At 39.4% G+C, this 17,150-nt stretch overlaps 1 protein-coding gene across 3 annotated transcripts; it reads right to left on the minus strand.

The window, feature by feature from the left end:
- Positions 1-1,021: 1,021 nt before the first annotated feature.
- Positions 1,022-14,987, minus strand: DTWD1 (DTW domain containing 1). Of its 3 annotated transcripts, XM_057396977.1 has the most exons (6): positions 14,836-14,963; positions 12,202-12,483; positions 11,011-11,154; positions 9,547-9,823; positions 6,628-6,872; positions 1,022-1,377 (listed from the first exon to the last, which is right to left on the minus strand). In XM_057396977.1, the coding sequence occupies exons 2-5, from the start codon at positions 12,475-12,477 to the stop codon at positions 6,643-6,645; spliced, it is 927 nt and encodes a 308-aa protein (XP_057252960.1). In that variant the 5' UTR covers positions 12,478-12,483; positions 14,836-14,963; the 3' UTR covers positions 1,022-1,377; positions 6,628-6,642. The 3 variants fall into 3 exon arrangements, with proteins under 3 accessions (XP_057252960.1, XP_057252969.1, XP_057252951.1); XM_057396986.1 differs by lacking the exon at positions 1,022-1,377 and having other exon boundaries at positions 5,381-6,872; positions 14,836-14,987; XM_057396968.1 differs by lacking the exons at positions 1,022-1,377; positions 14,836-14,963 and adding an exon at positions 14,329-14,419 and having other exon boundaries at positions 5,381-6,872.
- Positions 14,988-17,150: the final 2,163 nt, after the last annotated feature.

Genomic DNA, 17,150 nt, shown 5'->3' on the forward strand with positions numbered 1-17,150 from the left:
AAAACCCCAAATCAGGCTCTGCAGCATTGATATGGCCCAAATGAAGACTGTGAACAGAGAAAATGAGATAGAATGTTTCAGCTGCATAGCCTAATCACTAGAAAATGCAGGTTCAGGTCAAATGGAATTCATGCTGCATTTGGCAAACAATTTAGTCATGAAAATTAAACCCCCCCCAACCCCCCCCCCCCCCCCCCCCCAATTTTGGAAGAAATAAAATATTCATGATGTTTTTGAAATATGTAATTTCTATGTAGCATTAAGCAGCAATCTTTGAAATTAAGTCTGTAGCTTGAGCAAACTTTTTTGCTGGAACCAAAGTATTGTTGTTCTGTAGAAAAGGCACTAAGGATAGATTATATTTAGACTTAGAAAGAGTCTGATTCTGTTCAATTCATTAGCATCTGTCTCCAAAGCAAATAGTTCCAGGAATTGTACTATAGCAGACCTTTAGGCTCTGAGGGTGGCATTCAAGTATGGTTTAAGAAAAAGACCCTCCAAAATTGAGTGCATCCTAGGAATGTTTTTTAGAATTCAATTTTTAATAGAGTAGAAGCAAGGTTTTCCATATGGAAGCCAGCCTGACTCATGATGATGAAAGCCTCAAGAGTCCTAAGTTTGTTCGGAAACCAGGACTGGTAGACATTAACAGATAGACATTGATATGGGTAGAGATTATATGCAATCATTGTTAATACCATGTCTGTTGAAGATGATACCGAGACATAAAATGCCACCAAAAAATGAAGAGTTAATATTATTTACCTCACAGACAACTTCTTTAATAAAAGTTACACGTTATTCCAGATCATATGCACAAAAAAGTATTCTTACGGAATAAAGGCCAGGTCTAGCCTCACTTCGGTAGTACAGAAGGTATAAAATTCACAGATTAATAGGTTTACATGCTGTTGTTTGCCAGAAAAATACAATGTAATAAACACTAGCATAAACTGAGGAATTTATAAACTAATTGCATATTATTAATAAAACCCCAAAACATCAGAGAAACACTTGTCTCTGGTTTGGTTATTCTCTAGTAAATAATCAAAAGACAACAAAGAAATCATCATGTTGCATGATATACAGTATGAATTTTCCATCAAGGGTTGTATCTACGTATGTTCACTGTAGGTGTTCCTGCCCACAACTACTTGGGGCAAATACATTTTCCTTCGTACCAGGGAGGCTGCACTCTTGCTCCTTTCTCCCCTTCTCTGCTGAACTAATGGTGGAGCATGATCCACAGCACTTCCTCTGCGCAGGTGAGTCAGAATTTCTGTGTAGTTCAACACGCTCTGGAATTGTCTTTGCGGTTTTACAATTGTAGTTGTTTTGGAATAATCTGTTTACCCCTTTGGCCTCTTTTGACATGCCCTGTTAAGCCTGGATAGATGGATGAAGATGTGCTAAACTGTTTTAACAAATAATATTTTGGTGCTGCTTGGAAATGCAGAGAAAACATGATACTTTCAGACAGCAGCAGGGAACTACACTAGACTCATTAGCAACAATACTGGGAGTGGTGAAAAGGTATGAAATACTATTTGTTTTTTCCAGGGTATTGTTTGGAGGGATAATACAGCAGTTGTGCTGGTTAGTGGATCCAAACGTAACAAAACAATTTCTAGTCAAAGTATTCATCTGTGTACATTAAAAGGCACAGCTGTATGTCTGCATACAGGCTCAGCTGTATGGCTGTATCTAATTAAAATATACATTTGATCTGTACATATAACAGTTTAATCTTTAATTTTGTAAACTCTGATACCATGCTTTGATTTTCTTTGTATGTTCCGTAAGATAGAAACAGCATAAGAGAAAATCTTTGGCTTCTGCCCTAATGCACTTATTGCTAGGATGAAGGTATGTTACTGATACTTACACATACACATGTACTTCTATACAGCTCTTCTAGCCCTATTGTTGGAAAATTTTACCATGAGAACTGTTGAAGTAATAATATTCAACCTTTAGATTTCATGCTGAGTTCAACTGTGTAGAGATGTTAGTCGGAAATTAACTTTGTAGGTAAGGGAAGTGAAGCACACATGATGATAGGGTGAGCACCACTTGGGTATACTGGTGTGGAGCATTCTCTTCTGTTTGCTCTTCGGTGGTATGTTTCTAAACATCCTATTACAATACCAGTGGTCTGAAAAGTCAGCAGTAAAATGAGTTGATTTGAATGGGAGAACACCACCAGTAGTGCTAAAGTTATACAAAAATTCCCTTTTCCAGTGAAGTGAAAATACAAAGTCTGTTTTGTGTTAGAGAAGTAGTTCCCACTTCTTGCTATGGGACTCATGAAATACTTGTATTTTTTTTCTGACAGGTACTGGTGAAGAAACCACACCATAATTTTAAAGTTTAATGTGATACATTACTTTTAAAATTCTATAGCGTCTGACTTCTCTTCAGAATCCATAAAATGGCAGCAATATCTTAACTTTCTCAACAGGCGTACAGGAAGAATGTAGTAAATTTTTCATATGAATGCTTACTTTGAATGGTGGCATTACTAAGTGTCACCAGTCAAAATCAACGTTCTAACTTACAACAGCATTGGAATTTTACTCAAATAATGTGTCTCAAGACAAGGGATAACAGTTCAGGAACTATGGTGAATTGTTCAGTACATTGATGGGTGATCTCATAATCTGGTATCAATAGATCAGTAATTTACTGCCACATGATCTCTTCATCTTAGTGGGAAAGCTTTCCTGTTTTAACATTGCTGCAGTCACCATTAAGTTTTGTGTCACAAACCAAGTTTGAATTCAGCTGATGCTCAGCATTTTGGAATTCTCTGAGACAAGTTAATGGTGTGTATTAATGGCATTATAGTAAATGATAGGAAAGTAGTAGGAAGTTTTTCACACACACATGCCTCCCCTTATTTTGGTATTTTCAAAGACATGTATAGGTGGAATAGATTTTTGCATCCTTTTCTGTAAGTATGCTACGACTTAGTTTATGAATATAGACTGATTTTTAAAGCATTCTGGCAAAATACTGAAAGTCAGTGAGACAAGAACAGATTGCTGCGTTAATTCTACAGTTGGGCCTGGAGGAGCCTCTGTGGAAAACCAGTTGGACTCAAACTATTAAAAATAAATAAAAAAGGCAAGGAGAAGTAGTAAAGGATTTGAATCAGGTGCGATTACAAGTGCTTTGGAAGCTGCTTCTGTAGATTCCAAGTTGCCATCTCTTTTCAGTCTCAGTATATCTTTACCCCACCCATGCACTGATATGATCCTCTATTCAACCTAGGCTTGGAACATTTGTGCTACCTTCCAGGAAGAGAATTGTTTTTTGCAGCTCCCTCTTACTCCTTTTGAGAAAAGGATTAAATAGTGCCTCTGACCAAACATACAGGCATGCTGAAGTGAAGCCACTTCATGCTCCTGGCCAAACAAAGAACAAAAATACCCACAATAAGCAAAAGCAGATGGCTTCAGTGGCAGGAAATGAATGAGCCAGACTGCAGGTAAAATAGTTCTCTGAGCACACTGCGGAGCTTTGTAATGACAGGTTCTTTGTTATCTGGGGCCTCCCCACAGGAGGCCAGATGTCTTCTGTTGTGAAAGGAGATAGATAGAGATGCTCTTCCTTTTCCTCCCCCTTTAACTTATGGCTGTTTAAGTTACTGCTAATGGAAGTAGAAGCCTGTTTACCTCCTTGCTCTCTGATGTTTTTGGAAACAGAAGAGATAGTTAGTGCAGGGGTATTCTGATATAAAAGAGAAGGCCCAGAACTGGCCTTTACCTCCCCATGACCTTCATTTTAAAGAACAGTGAGGTCAGTGCTGCTAATTGCACTTGAAAGGATTAACCACTTGATCGCTTTCATTTGGTGGAACAAAATTATTCTTCAATCTCAAAGCTGGAAAAATGTATCAACAGTTTTGAGACATTTTCAGTGTGAGGTGGAGGACTTGGCTAGTTTGGCTGCTTATACCAATACTGAAATTAAATAGAGGGTTTAAACATTTTTACATATGGGAGAGGAGGGAGAGCTACATCTGCTCAGAGCAGATCTGCAGCAAAAGTGACAATAACCTCCTTCCCGCCCTCACAAAAGGTTATCAGAGGAATATCAACAGACAATAATTAATGACAGATATTAGATGTGCCTCTGTCACTTGTGTAAGAATGACTCTTGCATTACACCGCAGTTGCACTGGAAGAAGAAGAATCTGAACCCAATTCTGGGACACAGTGTTCCAGATTTACAATCTTTTCTGTACGTTGATTTCACCTGAGAATTAAGACTAATTTACTTTTGGGATAGATTCTTAATTCCCATTGTTCAAATAAAGTGAGAGACGCAAAACTTAAATTTGGAAACCATTCTTAACCTTGTGAAACTATTTTCCAAAAGTAACAAAGAACAGCTTATATAAGCTTTTATCTGACCTCTGCCTCTTAAATAAAAAAACATGTTTTCAGGGAAATGTGTCTTGGAAGTAACTCCCCCTCCTCCCCAGATTTTTCTCTCTGGTTCTTGTAAAACGTTAGGTCAGTGGGTTCATTTTATTTTTGTTTGTTTAAAGTGGGTGAAAGTTTCCTTCTCAAGCTATTGTACTTGTATGACTTAAAAAAAAAATACAACAATCTTTGTTTAAGAAATACAAGAACAGATGGAAATGTCAAAAGACTATCAAAATTCATACCAAAGGAAATAGCATTAATCATTGTAGAAAGCTAAAATAGCCTCTCAATAGCAATAAGAACCAAATGAATAAGAAATGTGTTGCTTCAATAATACTGAGACAGGACTGATGATTTTTCTCATTGCCTGGCACATGAACTCAATATGTATGTATATTTTAAAATGATGTTTCTCATTCTGACTTCAAGCCTGTGTTTCTCATGATGCTGTTACAGTTTCCGCACATTTCACACACGTATGTGTAACTTAACTAGCGTTTCTTTTTGTAAATGGAACTGTGTTTTGGTTGTCCACTGAAATGCATTTTTATATGCATTCGTGAAGATAGGTATGACTTGCAGAGAGTGTATTTGTATGTTCTGTTTTAAACAATTAAAGAATCCTAGAATAGCATGGGTTGGAAGGGACATTATTCAAAGGTCATCTAGTTCAACCCCCCTGCAATAAGCATGGACATCTTCAACTAGACTAAGCTGCCCAACTGTTAATACTGCAGTATTAACTTTGATTTCAGTATCTTGAAGCATTAAAAAATCTCCTACAAATCTTTTGTTTGAGCCTGTATATAGCTGTGTCAGCATAAGATTTTCTGGTGCTATTTTTCAAGGCATTGTTTCTATAATCACAAGGGTGTGACAGGGCCCTCTTGGGGTACAGCTGATAAGTTAGGGCAATTTTTTGAGGAAAATATGCAACAAACTTCAAATTTCTTGTTTAAGGCATTATCTATTATCATTTTTCTGTGTCACTTTGACAAGATTTAGTGTTTTCTTAAGGAACGTGCTTCTGAGAATATTCATAAATATTTATCCATTTTACATTGTACCTCTAATGAAACATTCTTTTTTTGTCTTAAGACTGTAATTTTTACCAACTTGATTTTTTCTGGCAGAACATCCTAGCGTGATACAAATATATTCGTATAACTGCTTGTAAAGATACAGCTTAGGACTATTACCTCTGCCAGCATCAGCTGCATGGTACAGCTTGGCAAAGTCACCCTTCTATAATTACATTCACATGTGATGACTCTGCCAGCAGTGCTACATATACCATCAAAACTTCCATCAGCATCAGACAATGTCTTATTTAGCTGTTCAAATTTGCACTATTACTGCAAAAGAAAAACACAGCAGATGGATAGTCTGCCTAAATTAAGGACGTCTTGTCGGAATTGTTGTAGGCAGAACAAGTATCTTCCCTATATTTTGTCTCTGCAAATTAATTTGTCTTGAGTCCTGCAAAAATATCTGTTTCCAGACAAAAGTATGTGGCATCTATAAAATTTTACTGTTCATGATATGCCACTGTGACATTTAAGTTAATGTTGCACAAAATGATAGTAACGAAAAAATTATCCAGAAAGTATGTGAATGGTACTACAGAAATCATACACTATATAATGTTTAAAGAGAGCATTCTTTTCTATTACTAGGACAATTTTCCAGAGTTAGTCTCGAAAATACATAATTTATATTCTAGTCACTTAATGTGGTTTTTCATTTTGTATTGGCACACCCCCAGTTAAATACTATCCTAACAATTTCACTCAGCTTTTCATGTCATGAAAGTGAAATCAGTTTTACTGCATAAAACACAATGAAAATACCGGAAATAAAGTATTAGTAACAATAAAAAGCTACCATGCTAATTGCTTTTCACAGTTAAAAGACATGACTCCTTATGGCAAGAGGGGCCAAGTCCTCCTATCCCCACCTCGGGAAATAATCTCACTGTGATGACACAACACTTAGCAAAGCCTGACTGGTTTCAAAGGAGTAATTCTTATCAGACTGCTCATCAGAGTAGTTCTACAACCTCAAGTGTAAAGGACATAAAATCTGTAGCTTACTTTCGGACAAACGCTTAACCATTATTAAGAGTACAGTCTATTTCCAGATTACATTTGTGCAGTTTATAATCATAAAAGAAATCAAATATAATGTAACTTACCTATAGATAGACATCTTACTCTTTTCCTGCACAACACTTGGCATTTTTAATCAATGTGTACATAAATGAAAAGAAAAAAAGCAGATTATCATATTGTCCTTTGTAGTTCTCTTTCAAAATCTCCTGATGATAGTCTACAAGGAAATAATAAATTGCTTCTATTGTGGAAAGGTATGTATCTGGCTTCCCCTTCTGATGACGCCAAAAGCAAGTTTTCCTTGTCTTCAACTCAATTTGCAGCAACCCTGTCAAGAAAAAAAGATGACATAGATTAGACAATGTGGATTGGTGGATGGGATGCCAAACAAGTTTTAAGTTTTGTTTTCTGACTTTGCTGTGAGCCTGCTCGATGCCTGCATGCATATAACTTCTCTTCCAGTACCTCAATTTCTTTTCTGTGAAATGGAGGCAGTAATTTTATTTTCCTTTGTGTACCACTTCGAAATTTGATGCGAAGGTGCTGTAAAGGCTAGTTTACAGTCCTCATCTCCAATTAAATTTGTAGGTTAATCCTCTCATTCATACAGGTTCATAGCCTTCAGCAAACTGCGTGGTCTCTTCAGATGGGAAGAGTGAAAACCACATATACAAAGTCTCATCAGTGTTCATAAAATTAATAAACTTCACTGTTTGCAAAGCTAATAGCTTTCAGTGGAAAACAGAATGCCTCAGTTTTGCTGAACTGAGGAATATTTTGTAAGAACTAGACACTTTTCATTTGTTTAAGTGACTGAAATCTCACAGGGATTACTCGGGAGTAAGTATAAGAGAATCTGGTCATTAATTTTATTAGAAACTAAAAGCATTCCCACTTGAGATGAAAGAACGAAATTTGGTCTCTGTATGGCACATGGAAATCTTTTATCTACTATAGTCTCTTAACTGTTTTATTATTCCGATGGATTTTAAATGTCTATCTTGTTTTTTATGTTCCTTAAGAAGCACACATTTAAATTCACCTTAATGTGTAATCACTTTGTAAACAGGATGGACAGCTGCATTATAAGAAACAGTTTATACACCCATCAAGGTGTATACCAGCATCAGCTTGTAAAATTATTTCTTTCTGAACTGTTAAAATCAGATACTAAGTGTGCGTCATGGGATGGTTTAGTAAAAGTAAAAGTAACTATGGTTTTAGGATTGCTTGGAAGTTACAAAGAAGTTTCAGTAAGATCCAAATTCAGGAGTGCAAACTGGCCTATAGCCCAGCACTTGTAATTCTGTACTTTTTACCTTCAAACTACATTTAATTCTTTCTAGTGTAATTGCAAGATGGATTTAGTTGTTTCCTTTGCAGTTAGGAATGTATGATATCTTGCATAGTAAAAGAAATTTCTCCAACAGCATTTAGGAAAAAAAAGAACAACCTAAACAGGAGATTCCATCATTGAATTTAAATGTTATTGTTGGCATTTTGGAACTAAAAATTCAAAGTAACAAAGGCTAATTATTACCTCTGATAATGCTTACATAAGTATCCTAAATAGTAACAGGAAACTTCATGTTTTCCTGAAGAGGTTTCAATACTTGAATTCTCAGACCTAACCAAAGTGAAATCTTCATCAAATTCAGCAATGTTCCCACCTTAACAGCAGTGAACTGAATTTAGGGGATAGTTCCTCCAGTGTAAACTCCCACCTACGTGTGGTTTGAATACAAACAACAGTCCATTGAAGGCAAGACTGCTGACACTGCTGAGCTTACTACAAATGCAGGATCAGTTCATTTCAAACACAGAATTTTAGGATTCTTTTTTTTTAACAACAAAAAAAAAAATCAAAGGGGCTTAAGGGTTACAGTTTTACTAAGCATGTTTCCATCATCTGTACTGTATCTATATAGCCAAAGGCAATGCTTTATTACAAATACTGATCATTCATATCAAAGCTTACAGTATTAGGGAGATATTTGGTAACAGGATTTTAATTAGCCAATACATTATACTAACATGTGGGGTTCTTTAATAAGCTGACTAGACAGCAAAGCAACATTCATCCTGCATCTAAGCCTGTCAAGCAGGGTTTATGTATTACATATAAACTTGATAGCCTGCCTCCCAGCTAAGTGCACCTTTTTCACTAATGAAAGTAATTTCAAACTCCTACATACTTTAAACTCCTGGCTCTTGCTAAATTGTTTTATCTTTTGTGGTTTTATTTAGAATACTTAAATGTAAACTTCTTGTAATGAACCTAAGATGAAAATCCTTTGCAGAATTGCAAGTTTAGCTTTCAGCGATGGGAGGGTGTGGAGGGCAAGCAGGCATTCCCTTTTTGTCTGGAAAGTGATGAGGTCTTTGAAATTACCATGGAACAAAGAACTCTACTAGAAAAAGTAACCAAGCCATGCATAACAGGGCTTTCAGCAACCTGGTCCAGTGGAAGGTGTCCCTGCCCATGGCAGGGGGGTTGGAACAAGTGTTCTGTAAGGTTCCTTTCAACCCAAACCATTCTACAACATACTTGCACCCTAGATCCCTCATTCACCTTCTAGTGGCCTGCCTGCCCCTAATGTGTATAGAAATGTTTCCTGGGTCTCCTGAGAAAGCAGATAGCCATCTGCAAAGGAAATCTTTCTGGCTTCCTTCAGAGGCCATTCAAACTACTGTTCTGTTGTCTAAGATGACACCTTCCATTCTGTCAGACTGAGGAAACTTGTTTCAATGGAGAAGTGAGAAAATCAGTGTAAATGCTCTCTTAATACTAGTCTTACCATTGTGTGAAACAAATTATAGGACACCAAAAATAACTGAATCTTTGGCTACAGCACTGAAATAGGCTGTTGAAGCTCTCACATATATTCAGATACAAGGTTAGGCATATGCTTATCATACTCAGGTCTGTTAGAGATGTGTATTTCCCTTAATTGTTTCTGTAGCAAAAACATCTCAATATCAACTGTTTTTTTTTTTTTTACCTTGAAGTCGTTCATCAGTTATTATTTTGTTAGTTTGATTCCAGGTACTGTCGATAAATATTATTTTCTTCAGTCTAGTGCCTTCATTCCCATTGGTTGAGATGCATTCATTTAGATTTTTTTCTTCTTCTTTAGGTTCTAGTTTTGCTTGCTTAAGAAATGGTTCTCTGGAACAGTCATTATCATTAGCACAAGTGCCTTTCTTAACATACTTTTGGAGATGGAAAGCAATATCTTTTACTGAAATTGAATTGGGACCAGGAAATATAAGTGCTATCTAAACAAAGAAAAAGAAATGTGAATGTTAGCAAAATCTAATGAAACACCAGGAATTGTTTCATTAAAGAACAGAGATTTTCTACCCCCATCCACGAACATTTAAGTCAGGACAAGATGAAAAAGTATCTCATAAAAAATATTCTATTGTCTAAAAGGATAAAAGACTATGTTAAAACAATGAATACTTGTTAGAGATCTTTGGATATCACCTCCATGCTTCTACTACCAATTCTAATACTTTGTAAATAACAGCTTTTTCATCCTAGATAATGGTGTCAGCCCTGAGAAAATTCAGATTTCACCTGTCATTGCCATGTGTGGGGCAGGAAGGCCATAAAAAATAGTTTCACATTTTATTCATGAGTCTTGGTTAAGAAGAAAAAAATCTCTTCTGCCCTTGTGTCTATTGCAGGTCCCACAAGTATCTTGTATGAAAAAGACCAGTGATGGCCTTAGTGATTTTTTCAGTTGCTTACTGCAGCGTTCAGAATCTGTGACTTGGAAAGGCTGGACAATACAAAGTTACTGCAGTATCTTCCCTGTTCCTTATTCTGCCTTTTTAGCTTCCTACCTCTTTGCCACCTCTGCCTTCCTTGAAGAAAATAATGTGTATATGAGATACATATCTTTTCTTCTTCATGTAGTCAAACATTATAATTACATCAAATGTGTAAATTTCAGATTAATCACACTATTTAAATGAGCATAGCTCAAATTTTCAGGCTCTGTCCTGACTGAAGTAGGCATTTTAGGTTTTCTCTGAAATAGGGAATGTTAAAAATTTAAAAGAAATTTAAATACTGCAGCTGCTGAATAGGGTGAGCACAAGAAGTAACTGCTATTCAACTGGCTCTAAGTTGAATACTTTCATGTGTTTGTGAAAATATGTTTGGGCAAAGTATTTCTTATGGTACACAGTGAATCAAACTATATGTTATCTAAGGTGGCAAATACAGGACATTCAAGGTGGTTAAGTAGTACTATGGTTTTTATAAGCTTTGTAAGACACTCCATAACCACTGTATATTTTGAGAGAGTGCAAGATAAGAGTGGACTGGATTAACAGAACAGTGCTTCCCTCCCACTTCTATCCAGCACAGTCCAGTACCACTACAGGAGGAAGTTCAGAAGATTCCTCTGCATCTCCCCAGCACAAAGCCCAGATATCTATATGGAATTTCTTACTTCATGTCTTTTTTCTTCGTATTCTGGAATGCAGGGGTATTTATATATTGTAACATCATCAGGTGCGAGGAGCTTAGCATGCACAGCAGTGCTTTTGCCATCTGTTTCATTTGGGTGTTTAATGATGTCAATCTTCAAAGGTAACTACAGTAAAAAGAAAATAAATCAGCAATTATTTATGACCATATATGCAGGTACAAACTTTTATGCAAGATCCAGCAGAAATCCCTATGGACATGTAATTAAGAAATATTTGACAATTTCTGACAATGTTTTTAACAGGTTTAGAACTAAACCAGAGACAAGTGACATGAAGCACCTGTTACATTCAGTTCATCTAGATACTTGAGCAAGCAATTAATGCAATTTGGAATGCTGCATCACTAGTGTGATAAAACATTTAGGAATAGTATCTCTAAGGTAAATAATATGTGGTCTTGATTTGATCAATATAATGGTTGTAAATACGAATGCTTATCTGTGTTAGATATTCACCTCATTGCAAAAATGGCTGTTTCAGTGAAAATGCACTTACTTAAATACACTAGGTCAAATTTCCAAAGTACTCCTAAAATATGTATTTTCATGATGCATTCAAACTACAGAGTGTCTTCAAAATGCATTTTAGTTCCTAGGTGATTCTGCAAAATGTCAGTCCTCTGATGATTTATCCAAGTACTTTAGCTGAAAGGCATTAGGCTTTTTAGTCTTTATTTGTGTTATCTGAATTATACAACCGTGACATTTAGGAATGCCTTTTAGCTCACATTTCCATTTTATGTAAAATTTCTATGGATAGAAATTATAGACAAATCATTTTTTGTTCCCAATGTGCTCTGTTCTGGCCAGAGTTCTTAGACACTGAAGAATGAAGGTAAGAGCACTGTACAGAAACTTTTAAGAACTAAGTGAAAACAACCATTTGCACAAGAAGTTGAGTGATTCAGCATACCTTCCCATCCAGCAGATATGTAAATGAGGATTGGAACACTGTCAGTGTTTGTACACATAATTCCTCACATAAGAAGAATTTTACCTAACTGTATCTTATAGCTGTACTTAATAGCTGTGTTCAGGATGGACATCCTTACTGAATTAATCAGAAATGAAACATCCACAGACAGACTGTTCTCCATTCCTAGTAACTAAAAGGCACAAGAACATTATAAAAAATCTGTATGAAATATTAACCTTCACAGTTGGAATTTCTTTGGTAGGGACAGTTTCAACAGGAACAAAGCATGTATAACAATAAAACATCCTTGAGCTACTGCATCGAGGACATTTTGATCTCCCATTCTTCTTTGCCTTTTCAAGTACTTCCTGCGATGCAAGCTGTAGCTGTTGAAGTGGGTTATCTTGAAACGATGATGGAGCCTGCGGTTCTACACTTTTCAAACATTCAGAATTTCTTCTTGGTTCTTGAGAGTTTTCTTCATTTACCAGTGTAGGTGAATTTAAAGACATGGTTAGCTGAAACAGACAGTATGCTGCTGCTGTTAAATAAAATCTGTGAACTAATTTATTAGAAATGATTCTGTATGATCCAATTTAGCAAAAAATACTCATCAAAGAAAGTATTTCCTGTTAACAGAAAGAAACACAAAATCATCTGATTCAGTTGTTATAGCACAAGAACTCCAAACAGATTTCAGGAGAGTATGAGATAAATGGCTAGAAGGAACTCGAGATCTGTATTCTTAATGCACATATGTGCACATTCATCATTTCACTGAGGCAAATTCTCCCACTCAACCTGTGCAGAACTACTTTTTTCCTTTAGTAGGATCACTGTCTAAAAGCTTGTGAAAACACTGGTAGACACCATTTACCTGGATGAATAGTCCCATTAGTCTTCAGCATGACTACTGACAATGAATTAAATGTCTACAGGATAGAAATTTGTAAGAGATAATTGCACAAAATCAGATTTCTGTCCTGAATTTTAGTGTGTGTGGGCAAATCAAACTACCTGAATGAAATCCCTGATGACAGAACTTTGTGAGATAAAAGAAATCTTCCAGGAGCAAGGCTTGAGGCTGAAAAATTAAGTCTTAAGAGCTAAAACACTGCTTTGGTGCTCCATATACCAGAAAGTAAGTGCTGACCCAGTCTAGGCTCATTCTGCAACTTCGTATTTATTGAGTAACGTTTTTTATTTCAGGCTTTCTGCAGGACAGATGTTGTCTCATCCTTTGCAGCTGGCATAAAATTTTCACTGTGTACTCTCAGTAATGTTTTGGAAACCTGACTGTATGCCCATACCCGATCCAGCCAGAATTAGCACTGCTGTGTGCAGAAGCTCACAGGCATAGTTTTAGCAGAACCCTTCTGACTAGATCACTCTCTGGTCTTAAAAGCAGTTCCCAGGCAGGAGCCTGCACAGCCTGCAGTAGTTATAAACTGCCTTTTGCACTCTGTGCTGCATCACTTGAAATGAAAGAAGTCATTCTCAGTATTTACTTTCAGCTAATTTAGGTTTACTTTTTCATGTCAGGGATCACACTTGTGAAATGATGTAACAAACCAGTCATGTTTTACAAAAACAAACAAACAATAATTTCTGAGATGTGATCCAAAATTAAGTGTTTAAATAAAACCAAGTGTAATTTAATTGAGAAATAACAAAACCAAAACACACTAACTTTCCAATAAAAATTTAAAATTAATCCCAGAAATATTGTTTTTTCTTGTAAAATTAAATACTCATGCATGCTATGATACCTTCCTCTCCTCTGCTGCCAAGCTCTAACTTTTGAAAGGTCAGGGGGGTCCGTTCAAATTAGCATAAAATCTAATATGCATACAACTTTTATAGTGCAACTTGCTCTCACATATCTCTTAGATAAAGCAAATATACCCAACATCTCATGGTTCCACACAGAGCAAAGACAGTGAGAGGCCCTGTAATTTGGCATGCATTCCCAGCCTGCTTCTTTTCCGTATAATGTCTTAAGGCACTGTGTTCAACTATGACACCCCAAAGCACTTTATTGATACTGAGGAGGTATGCTGCACTAACGGCACAAGAAAACTTTTGTAGTCTCAAAAGAGCAGCTGTTCACAGTTACAGCAGCGTATGTTCAGTTTACTTTTCAAAAGAAGACAACAATGGAGTTTACAATTTTAAGACTGTAAATAACATCTACACCTGATCTCCGAAACCCCAACACATCACTGCCGCTGCACAGGGCCCTCTGCATTCCAACTGCAATCCTAAAACAACTTAAAAATCTCAGCCGGGACAAAGTGATTTTGTGTCAAGCTCATGAAGTGCCAGAAAACGCTCATCCCGGTTACTGCCGGGTGCTCACGCACCTCTGCTCGCTCCTGTCTGCTGAGCACTGCGGAAGCAGCACGGTTAGGTCCGGCTGTGGGTAGACAGCTTCTGGGGCACACCGCCCATGCCCTCAACACTGACCCAGGGGTTCCGACAACATACAGGACTGGGGCTTTCTGCAGCAAGGAAGCGGCGGAGCTGCATAAAACAGGCAGTAGGAAATGCACCGGTACTCTGAAGAGCGCAGCCCTCCGCTGCTGGGATTTCTCCCGGAAACAACAAAGCACTTCTGCCCCGGCACGCCTGCATGGCCCTGTCCCTGTCTCCCAGAGGCACCAAGGCCTTTGTGGGCCCAGTGGAGGCCACAGTGGCAGTGTGGGGCCGCTTCACCCCGCGCAGAGAGCGGCCAGGCCGCCTCGGGGCCCCGCCCGCCAAAGCGGCGGTGCCTCCGCGATGCGCTCCCTCGGCTCTCCTCCCCGCCGTGGCCTCGCCGCCCTCGCGGTGGGGCGGGAGAGCTCCGCACCCGCTCAGGCTCCGCTCCTCACCCGCTCCCTCTGGTCCGGCCCCTCCGCGGGCCGGCGCTCGCCGCAGAGGACTGCCCAGCTCTTCCGCGGCCCTCGCAGCCCCCGGAACGAAAGTGTTGGGCTCGGCCAGCGCGGGAAGGAGGGGACCGGAAGAGCGGGCGCGGAGGAGCGGTGTTCGGCGGGAACAGTTGCTAGGGGCCCTTAGTGACAGCGCGTGCGGCGCGGGAGGCAGCGCGTGCCGGCTGCGGCCGCTGAGGAGGCGCGTTGCGTGCCCACGCGACAGGCAGGCAGGAGTTCACTGACTGACACTGACTGACACTGACTGACACTGACTGACATTGACTGACACTGACTGACACTGACTGACACTGACTGACATTGACTCACTGACTGACACTGACACTGACTGACATTGACTCACTGACTGACACTGACTGACACTGACATTGACTCACTGACTGACACTGACACTGACTGACATTGACTGACTGACTGGCACTGACTGACTGACATTGACTGACTGACATTGACTGACTGACATTGACACTGACTGACACTGACTGACATTGACTGACCGACATTGACACTGACTGGCACTGACTGACACTGACTGACACTGACTGACATTGACTGACCGACATTGACACTGACTGACTGACTGGCACTGATGGACATTGACTGACTGGCTGACACTGACTGACTGACTGACTGACATTGACTGACATTGACTGACTGACTGACACTGACTGACTGACATTGACTGACATTGACATTGACTGGCACTGACACTGACTGACATTGACTGACACTGACATTGACTGACACTGACCCTGACAGACTGACACTGACATTGACATTGACTGACACTGACTGACACTGACTGACACAGACTGACTGACATTGACACTGACAGACTGACACTGACACTGACAGACTGACTGGCATTGACTGACACTGACAGACTGACGCTGACTGGCACTGACTGACACTGACAGACTGACTGACACTGAATGACTGACACTGACAGACTGACACTGACAGACACTGACAGACTGACTGACACTGACTGACACTGACTGACTGACCCTGACTGACACTGACTGACTGACACTGACTGACTGACAGACACTGACAGACTGACACTGACACTGACAGACTGACATTGACTGACACTGACTGACTTTGACTGAGTGACACTGACAGACTGACATTGACTGACTGATACAGACTGACTGACACTGACTGACTGACACTGATTGACACTGACTGACTGACATTGACTTTGACTGACTGACACTGACTGACTGACACTGATTGACACTAACACTGACTGACACTGACAGACTGGCATTGCCTGACTGACACTGACTGACTGACATTGACAGACTGACTGACATTGACTGACTGATACTGACTGGGTGACACTGACTGACACTGATTGACACTGACTGACTGACATTGACTGACTGACATTGACTGACTGACACTGACAGACTGACTGAGGGGTCCCAGGGCCCTTCTCCACTGCAGGATGTCCTCCCCCCACACGCCTCCGTGGCCAGCGGTCTGGCGACAGCTCGGAGTGACCCCGATAGATGAAGGACATGTCAGAGCACCCCGAGGCAGGGACTCCCTCCTTAGGGACCTGCTCTGGTGTTGGATTTTATGTTTATTTGAGGGCATCTGGCCCCGAACTGGCTCTTTCACGTGTTGTGTGACAAAAATCTGAACAGAGAGCACATCCCGTTGCCTGAAGGTTGAAATCCCCCCTGTTCCCTCCCAGGTTTTCTCAGCCCGTGTGAAACGTCTCCTCAGGCGTTTCCTCCGGGCGGTGGCAGCACCCTGCGGGTCTGTCTGCCTTGTAGAAGCACCTGGAACCTGCTGTGCTGGGATCTGAGAGGTTTGCTTCATGCCCTTGTTAACTCTGGGGAAGCTAGGTAGGATTTCTTTACCTGTATTTTTTCCCCGTGCCTATTAGTATTCTTGCTGCATAGTTATGGCTGACTTCAGGAGCTGTTAGTATATTGTGTTAGTATATTCCTTTCTTGTTTTGCAGCTCTCCCTAAATAGTGCGTGGGATCTTTCCTGCAGAATTCCTTGGCCTGCCTGAGGATGCTGCTCTACGGTAGCATTTACCCAATATTCAGTGTTCAGTAACTCCATTTTTAGGTTGAAGTAGCTAAACTAAACCAGTAATTTTGGTATAGAGAATATTTCTCTCAACTCAGTGAATTGAAGTCTGTGATATATTAGTTGTAATAGCCTTAGGGGGGAAAGTTGACATTGTAGGGAGACTTTATGCCAAACTTTGATCTCAATTACACCCCCAAAACCTC

The sequence above is a fragment of the Pezoporus wallicus genome, unplaced genomic scaffold, assembly GCF_028554395.1.
Source record: "Pezoporus wallicus isolate ANWC-B61680 ecotype Strahan unplaced genomic scaffold, APGP_CSIRO_Pwel_v1 contig_3952, whole genome shotgun sequence".
Taxonomy (NCBI): Eukaryota; Metazoa; Chordata; class Aves; order Psittaciformes; family Psittacidae; genus Pezoporus; species Pezoporus wallicus.